This window comes from Oncorhynchus masou, chromosome 22 (genome assembly GCF_036934945.1).
Source record: "Oncorhynchus masou masou isolate Uvic2021 chromosome 22, UVic_Omas_1.1, whole genome shotgun sequence".
In the NCBI taxonomy this organism is placed as follows: Eukaryota; Metazoa; Chordata; class Actinopteri; order Salmoniformes; family Salmonidae; genus Oncorhynchus; species Oncorhynchus masou.
In genome coordinates this window covers 39,977,914-39,987,765 of record NC_088233.1, presented here as the reverse complement: position 1 = coordinate 39,987,765, position 9,852 = coordinate 39,977,914, and the positions used below count along the sequence as shown (strand labels likewise).

Below are 9,852 nucleotides of genomic sequence, written 5' to 3'. Positions count from 1 at the left end.
AGGCTGGAGGAGAGGAGTGTACTGTGGTGCTCTACCAGGGGAAATCTCCATGACTTTGTGTGGGAGCTCAGGACTCATACAGCCGGGTGCATTGTAAAGTCATTGAATGCAGACAGCAGAAAGCAGCAGGCCTCAAACACGACAGGAATATTAAAGGAAGAGGCATCTTATCATACATAACTACAGTATGTCAGAGTCACACACCGGTCTTTGAAAGCTTCTGCAATCCTGCCCATCCCTGCTCGTTCATACAGAGAGAATGACTGGATCTCTCAAGGAATAAAATAGGAAACCAGATCAACAAATGTTCCTGTCACTTTCCCTTCCAAGCCAGATGCACCTCGGAAACTTTGTAGATGTGAATTCAGAGATTAAGGTGAAGAGTATTTTTTTATGTTGTGATTAGGTAGAAGATGGGAAAACTACTTTTCAACTTCTTGCTAAAAAAGATGAGAAAACTTTGAGTATCTCGCCATTCTAACGTGAAGGAACTTTTAATTTGAAAGAAAAGTACAGTATTTGTAAGTTTGACCAGATAATTCATATTGAAGCTTTTAAAATACATTTTTGTTGAAGTAGGCAAATGATTCTGTACATAAACGTTAATATGAAATTGATCACATAATAATATATCACCTTGTTAAAAAAAATGCAGATAGGCAAAACATGGTGCCAGTTTGGCTCAGCATTGAATAATTATGGATTTATCATTGGGGTGTTATTGAGACTAAACACAACCTTGAATGATTACATTACTCAGCGTAAGCAAGAGGAGAGAGCGCGAAGGAGAGCGAGAGAAGGAGAGCAAAAGGGAGAGCGAGAGAGGGCGATAGAGAGGGAGGGAGTGAGAGTGAGCGTGAGAGAGGAGCACTTTCTCCCAAAGCCCCAGTGTTTGTCATCACAGCGTAATGTTCCAAACAGCCCCCATAGCTACAGAGTGCTCCATCACTAATATGTCATGAATAATTCACGTCACTGTGGTCTGCCATGTTTGCTATTGTTTAACATTGGGAGAGCTGAGAAAGATAAAGGATCGTTTGCAGAAATCTTGCGCACATTGAGAGAAGAAAACATTCTCAAGCCTGCATTACAATAATGCTTTAACTTGAATGTACGTGTACAGAGAATGGAAAATGAGAGGCAGTTACTACTATTATATGAATGTATAGTGTCTAGTAGCACATTTCCTGTATAAACTGCAGAAATTGAAACATCAGAGTCATGACTATCTGAAGGCAGTAGAATAACATTATCCACAACCAGGAAAACAAGATGAAGTATTATACAATGCCATATAAATGTCATTTTCAGAATACAGCCAGTGACAGCTTATAATGCTATATCATAGCTATAGCTCTTTGCTCTGGCTAGATGTACATGAGATACATGGTGACACAGAATGTGGGGCTGAGAGCAAATCTAAGACTAGATTACACTGAAAGAACAACAGTGAGCTGGAATGAGGGGAAGTGGGGTCGCTATGTAAGATCATCATAAATTCATACTGTAACTGTATGCATCCTGCTCAGTCAGTCTAAGCTCACATCATGATTTCGCTACTGACAGTCTACTTCCTGTTCATGTCTCAACCTAACATCCTGACTCGTAAGGTCACATTATAATCAAATATCCAAATCAAATGATAAGACAATTAAATTCATTAAAAGCAACAGAAACAACACACTGACCAGGTGAAGAAAATAGTAACACAAATGAAAGATTATCAAAATATCTATAGGATTCACTCACCATTACAACACACCAAGAAACTAAAATAATCTAAATAGGAAATGAAATAAGTTAACATATTTTTGTGACATAGAAATTTACAGTATATACATTCAATTTTAAATTAAGATGACTGTGTTGATTGTTGGCTCTGTCTTCCCTATGAGTTCCACATCTCAATGAAAAGCTGTTTCCTCTCAGTAGCCAATCGCCTTGTCGGATCCAGAGTCAGAGAATAGATCCAGCCAATCGGAGTGCAGTAAGGCTTTCTTCAAAAAGTCCCTGCCAATTGTCTGACTTGCCAATAACAAGAGGTCATCTCCAACAGGTGACATATAGTACCCTTAGCAAGAAACATGGCAGATATCCACACTTTGAAAATAAAAATAAATTAAAAATATATATAATATATATTTATAAAATGAAAAAGAAAATCACCTGGGAGTTTGATCTTCTGTCAAGCTGTCAGGATACCAAAAGCAAACCATTTTTCCAGGGTTTTCAGCTTTTTTTTCTGTGTACTTTTTGTAATTGAGTCATTTTCTAGCATTTTTTTTTTTTTTTTTTGTAATACTTTAAGTAGGCTGTTTTTACCAAAAAAAGAAATAATGTCCTCTTCATACAGTATTCAGTAACTGTACAATTTTAAATGCAGGTAAACAAAATGTAAAAGTGCTTTTTTAAATACTGTTATCCAGTGTATCGAAAGGAGTAGCAGGCACTTAAGTCCATCCCCATTTTGTAGGTGTTTGACAGTGGAGCAATAAGGTGCTCGTTGTTTGGGTTATTCCTGGGGTTTTGTTCATCTGTTGGGTAGAGACAGACAGAAAAACAGACAGATAGACAAACCCCAACGTACACTAGCCCAGGATGTCCAGGTAGACAGGCGTGGCTTTTCCCAAGGCATAGAGGATTTTCTGGATGTCCTTGATGTTCAGCCTCTGCTGGGGCTCCCTCTGCCAGCAACCCAACATGATGTCATACACCTCCTTGGGACAAACTCGTGGCCTCTCCAAAACCCGTCCTTGCGTAATACACTCGATGACCTGGGGGCGAGAGAGAGCGAAAGAGGTCACAACTCAATTTAGAGTATTATACTGTTTACCAAGAGCACCACGAGACATTTACAGGCAGAATGATGTTTTGGTTAATCACCTTTACTACCATCCCACAGGCTATAGCACCACAATGTGTGTACTGTCACATGGGCACAATGTCCAGGTCATAAGGAATATTTAGAAGTGAAAGGTTATGCAGTGCGCATAAACAAACACAGATGCAGTGTTGTCAGACTTGCCTGTTGATGTAAATCGGGACATGTATCATCTTACATGTGATCCCTCTGGGGTATGGTGGGAATTAGGAGTGTATGAGCTGTATAGGTTGTTATCTATACATGTCACAATAAGGTTGCAGGACATTCGATTGGGCACCTGGGGGGCAGCTGAAGCCTAAAGCTGCACTGTTAGCCGAATTTGAAATAGAATTACAATGGAGCAGGCTGGAAACACAATTGAAATGTATTTACAGGAGGGCTGTGGTCACCATTTAAGCAATGCATTAAGTGTATATACCACATCGTGGGTCCATTATTTTCCAATTTCCATCTTATAGCAGCCTAGCACAAGAATGTACTGTGTAGTCAAACCTTCTAGAGATGCTATTAGCAACAGCCCTTGTGTGAAGGAGAACAATGGCAGAACAGACAGCCATGTTCCTCCTAATACTTTTTTTTTGCAAGCTGGAATAAAAATATAAGAGGACCAGTATATAGCACATCTGTGATGTTTCCGTGTGATGCTGTTTCCGTGTGATGTTGTTAGGCTACATCGTATCATTGTTTCCTCTTCAGAGTGCACTGTCGAATAAGTGATTATATTAAGTTCTTTGTGGATGGATTTAACTAGCTTGCTAGTAAGTACGCTACACATTAGGAGATTAGAAGACCATCAGTTGAATATGGACTGAAAGACAGACGAGGACCACTAATGCACCATTCATTACGTCTGAGGAGTCCGTTGCGTCGGCTGTCATTCATTTCAATGGGGAACGTCCACGGTTGAAGGCTCTGTTGTGAAAAGTTACCAAACCACAGAACAAGATGAAAATGTGGTTTTCTGCGATGGCTTTATGGGATTGCTAGCAATTTGTAAACAATTACCTATTCGTATAAGTGATGTTTTATTATCACTTGAAACAAAATGTTTCTCCTGTCTTGAATGAAAAGATCACTTTTATTTTTAATATGACCTCTGATGAGACTAGTCGCTCCTTCATCTTGTCTTGTATTGTGGTGAAACCCTGTGCACTTCGTTCAGTAGCGGAACGAAATTGCATGAAGATGACGTACGGCTTAATAAAGAGGACCTCTAACCAAGGTGAAAGGAGTGAAACGGGGCGGGATCATCGACTTCACAAATCGGGTGCTGTAGGTGTCCTGGAGGGGAGGTAGTTTGCGTTGGGCAGACAGCACCACCCTCTGGAGAGTAGTTGCGGGCGGTGCAGTTGCCATACCAGGCGGTGGCACAGCCCAACAGGAAAATCTTAAATGTGCATCTGTAAAAGTTTGTGAGGGTTTTAGGGGCCAAGCCAAATGTATTTTTCTGAAGTCTACGATCAGCTCTTTTGTTTTTGTTGACGATGAATGAGAGGTTATTTGCCTGCCACCACTCTCCCAGGGCCCTCACCTCCTCCCTGTAGACTGTCTTGTCATTGTTGGTAATCAGGCCTACTTTTACTTACTTAGTTCTTATGGTTATCCATTGTATTCGATGATGACTTCCACTGAGTTAACAGTGAATTCTTTGGTGACTGTAAGAGTCCAATCCGAGATCCACAAACTTTATTGGATGTGGGGCAGTGTTGGCAGATATGCAGTCTGTGTTGGCAGATATGCAGTCTGTGTTGGCAGGGGCAGGCATGGTTGTATGTCTCCTGAGCTGTTTTTGAAATCTCTTTGTGCTCCTCTCATCCTCCCACCTCTGTACACCGCTGGTGGAATGGTTTGCAGCAGGATCCTCTGGGGCTGATCCTGTGTTGAGGATCAGCGAAGTGGAGTTATTGTTTCCTACCTTCACCACTTGGGGGCGGCCCGTCGGGAAGTCCAGGACCCAGTTGCACAGGGCGGGTGTATACCCAGGGTCCCGAGCTTAATGATGAGCTTGGAGGGTACTATGGTGTTGAAGGCTGAGCTATAGTCAATAAACAGCATTCTTACATAGGTATTCCTCTTGTCCAGATGGGATAGGGCAGTGTGCAATGCAATGGCGATTTCATCGTCTGTGGATCTATTGGGGCGGTAAGCAAATTGAAGTGGGTCTAGGGTGTCAGGTAAGGTAGAGGGGATATGATCCTTAACTAGCCTCTCAAAGCACTTCATGATTACAGAATTGATTGCTACGGGGATAGTCATTTAGTTCAGTTACCTTTGCTTTCTTGGGTACAGGAACAATGGTGGACATCATGAAGCATGTGGGGACAGCAGACTGGGATAGGGAGAGATTGAACATGTCCGTAATACTCCAGCCAGCTGGTCTGTGCATGCTCTGAGGACGCGGCTAGAGATACCTTCTGGGCCGGCAGTCTTGCGAGGGTTAACACGCTTAAATGTGTTACTCACGTCAGCCACGGAGAAGGAGAGCCCATAGTCCTTGGTAACGGGCTCCATCGGTGGCACTGTGTTATCCTCAAAGCGGGTGAAGGTGTTTAGCTTGTCCGGAAGCAAGCCGTTGGTGTCCACAACATGGCTGATTTTCCCTTTGTAGTCCATGATTGTCTGTGGACCCTGCCACATACATCTCGTGTCTGAGCCATTTAATTGCGACTCCACTCCACAAGTTTTTGCCTGTTTGATTGCCTTACGGAGGGAACAACTACACTGTTTGTATTCGGCCATATTCCCAGTCACCTTGCCATAGTTAAATGCAGTGGTTCTCACTTTCAGTGTTGCACAAATGCTGCCATCTATCCACGTTTTCTGATTTGGGTAGGTCACAGTGGGTACAACATCTCCTATACACTTCCTGACGAACTCAGTCAACATATCCGTGTATTCGTCAATGTTATTCTAAGAGGCTTCCCGGGAACATATCCCAGTCCCCATGATCATAACAATCTCGTAGCATGGATTCCTATTTGTCATACCAGTGTTGAATAGACCTTAGCACGGGTACTTCCTGTTTGAGTTTCTGCCTCTAGGAAGGGAGGAGCAAAATGGAGTCGTTATCAGATATATGTCGAAGGGAGGGCGGAGGAGCTCCTTGTAGGCATTTAGAAAAGTTGAGTAGCAGCGGTCCAATGTTTTTCTGGAGCGAGTACTACAGTCAATGTGTTGGTAGAACTTCGGTAGCGTTTTCCTCAAATTTGCTTTGTTAAAATCCCCGGCTACAATAAATACGGCCTCATTATTTGTGGTTTCCAGTTTGCATAAAGGGCCATCGTGGTATCGGCTTGAAGGGGAATATACACAGCTGTGACTATAACCGAAGAGCATTCTCTTATTAGGTAATACAGTCAGAATTTGATTGTGAGGTGTTCTAAGTCGGGTGAACAAAAGGACTTGAGTTAATCACACCATGAGTATTTAGTCATGAAACATATACCTCCGCATTTCTTCTTCCCGGAGAGTTCTTTATTCCTGTCTGCACGATGTACTGAGAACCCAGCTGGCTGTATGGACGGGGACAGTATATTCCAAGAGAGGCATATTTCCATGAAACAGAGTATGTTACAATCCCTGATGTCTCTCTAGAAGGAGATCCTCGCTCTGAGTTCATCTACATTATTATCCAGACACTGAACATTAGCGAAGAATATACTCGGAAGTGGTGTATGTTGTGCACGCCAGCTTTATCACAGCTTTAATAAAGAGAGCGGTGGGGTGGCTGGTATATCTGTTACATCTGCTATCCAACACAACAGATTACCCATCATGTTTAAGCTAAAACATTGCATATTAATTATACTACAATGTCCTAGCCTAAACAAAAAACTCAATACTTTTATTCCCCTTTTGACCCACATTTTAATCGCATAGACAATCAGGGGAAATCCAGAATATCAAAAGTGTTGCACAAGCATGAAGATGGCATGCTTGGAGGGGGGGGGGGTCGTTCCTGCAGCTGTGCCCACATGCAGGAAACCAATGGAGTAGCCGAGGGTGGGCACAATCAAAATGGATGGGAAATTACCTAAACCACACATACCGTACTTGTCAGGTATAGTACGATTTTATTTTACGTCAATGAAATATCCAATTAATGGTGGTCAATATTGAGAGAAAGAGGCATAGTTTTTGCGCACTAATGCACTGAAGTGGGCTGCTCCTGCCCCCCAGCTGAGAATAGAATGTTCAAAATGAAACTAAAACCTGACATTATTGATAACCTATTGATCTGGTGTTTTCTGTTGAATGGGTATGAGAATAGCTTCAGGTTCACATCCACAGTCAAAGACAAAATAACCTGTCATGAGCAATAATTACCAATGAATCCACTCTGTGCTGTGTCAAACAGGTCAGGGATGATAACGGGATTGCAATGCTAGTTAGGCACACTCTTGAGTTTTATGTTATGTTATTTATGCTGTCATGTTATTTTGCTCTGCTGCTCATTGTGATTAGATAGCAGGTGTCTTTATTGCTACATATTATACAGAAACCTGTTTAGCAAAAAATAAGGCTACTTAAATCTAGGGTTAAACAATTACAATTGAGTTGGATAGCTTTGTTGTGCAGTCTGTGTCTATTTTAGGAAGTGAGAGGCTGTGTTGTCATCAGCGTGATATGCTGTCTGCACAACTGTAGCCCGAAGGCGAAGAGCTCTTTCCACAGGCGTTCAGTCAGTGAGTCACCTCAGCCCCCCAGACTGCTGCCCAGCCTTGCTACATTTACATTCACAGCACCTCCACATAATTCATATTTATAAAATACTTCTGGCGTGGGAGACCTTGTTGTTTCTCTACCTATGGCTGGCCTCAGCATTGATTTATAATGCTGCTTTTCAGCTCTCAACGTAATAAGACAAGTCCGAAAAGCTGAATGCTGCCGTAAATATCTTAATTTGATAAACAATGTCCCTGTCAAACTGTACATGCTGATGTTTGGCTAGAACCCCAAGCAGTGTCGTTCTGACATTTTAATTATCATGCATTTTTAGGTTTGGTGGTCTGCACTGTGTATTATTGCAACCCACTATTTCACCAAAGTCGCTGCAGAACAGTAAATTAGTATAGTGCTTCTGTCAATGTCTACAGTGTGATGTCTTTCTGCTTGAGAGGAAGATCAGTGGCACATGACTGCACATTATCATTACTGTCATGTACTGTATATAGACCTGCAACAAAATGGCTGCTCACCTCTTATTACCCTTTATTTTTTGTGTGATTTATGGTGTCTGAAAGGCATGTGTGTGTTTGTGTGTAAGTGGGAGTTGGGACTGGGAATGATTTGATTTCAACACGCTCAGCTCACACTAGTATAATGTAGGTGCTGCTCTCTTGTCATCTTTGCTTAAGTCAGGGATAGGCAACTTTAATCTGAACTCATCACGAGGGGCCGCAGTTGCTTGCGGGTCTGCGTACCCACCCACATCCATAAACACATTTTAAAGGCCTCACTCTTGACAGTAGACAGACATCTAGTTAATTTCGCCATGGGGCGTAGAGAAAACGTTGCAGTTTTAAAGCAAGTTTGCAGCAATACTACATATGTTTCCATGGGGTGGAGAGAAGTGACTAATTTCATGCAATTCTACTCATTTTGCCATGGAGTGGAAAAAAATGTCTGCAGTTTTTAATATGATATCTGAGTGAGACTGACTAACAAAATCAATGGCGACCACTATTACTAAATTCAGATAACTGGCCACTAGACTAATTTACTAGACTAATTTACTAATCTAAAAATGTTTTGCTGACATGGGCTAATGGAGTGACTATCAGTAATTATGTTTCCGTTAACTTGTCCAGTGTTTTTTTGTCGACATGTAGAAAGTTTGCATAGAAAATAGATGTGTCAATTGCCCGCAAGGGTGTTTCCATTTAACCATCTTGTGTCGATAAAAACCTGCTGGATATAATGACATCACATCTAAAAATAAAAATGTTTTGTAAAAACCTAGTGTCAAAATAAAAAAATCTTGGTTGAAGTGTTTCCATTAACCATTTAGGCAAAATGCGCATATGAATAAATTGTTGACAGCCTGTATCCCTCCCTCCCACCTATCTATTTTATGTTTCAGATGTCCCACGAAAGCCAGCGTGAATAAAATGCAATAATTGATTAATATTTTCTGTATTCTCATAATTCTCATGTGCCGATCAACGTATCGCCACGGTCTACGGTCGCCATGGTGAAATTTACACTCCTGTAGATCTGAAATAATTGGAAGGGCAAATCTTGTCAGCCAACCAGAAAAAAAAGTGATGCAATTCAGGCATTCTTGAAAGTCAGCACAGAAACGTTATTAAAAATGTTAAAAAAAAAAAAGATTTTGCAAGCAGTAGGCATTTAGAATGAAATGTGGAGTGGAGCTTATATCATATGATAACATCACGTGTCCCGTGTATCTTCAAAAGTATTCGGCAATCATCATTTATTTGAAAAACAGAGCAAAATAAAAATCCACCCATGTCGAACAGATAAAAATGTTGTCCATCTTGGCAGAATGCCTCCTATTGCTGCCGTTTCCATTTCACATGTGGCAATTTTTCTTTCTCTTTTTATCACATTGCTTTTGTCGAATAAACCTGGGTCAATGGAATCCTGCCTAGTGACTGGCATAACAAGAGAAAACCTGATTTACATCTTAATTGATTTCTCTTCTGGTCCAATATTGAGCCCAAAGGCCACTCTAAGAATAGGCCAATTAACCTATCTCACACTGCACCATTCTAGGGATTAGTAAGAGACTGTACTGGATGGTAGTCTTGGCCAAGGCAACAACTGTTGAATGCAGGTTACTGCATTGTGTGGTTATGTTGCTTATTATCATCACTGTATTGCAGAAAAAAATGGCAGTATACGAAGATGGGTGTGCTTGGCCAACGGAACAGGAAATATCTCTACAATTGGCCCATGAGGTCTGTCAACAGCCTTCATATTGGATTACATTCCTAAACCCCCAA

At 41.4% G+C, this 9,852-nt stretch overlaps 1 protein-coding gene across 2 annotated transcripts in view; it reads right to left on the bottom strand.

Annotated features, from left to right (window-relative positions):
- Positions 1-467: 467 nt before the first annotated feature.
- ntrk3a (neurotrophic tyrosine kinase, receptor, type 3a) overlaps positions 468-9,852 on the bottom strand; it is a 245,422-nt gene continuing 236,037 nt past the window's right edge. For both annotated transcript variants that reach the window (XM_064930201.1, XM_064930202.1), the window contains exon 17: positions 468-2,774. In XM_064930201.1, the coding sequence (XP_064786273.1) occupies positions 2,589-2,774 (186 nt within the window). In that variant the 3' untranslated portion in view covers positions 468-2,588. The remainder of the gene's footprint in view (positions 2,775-9,852) is intronic.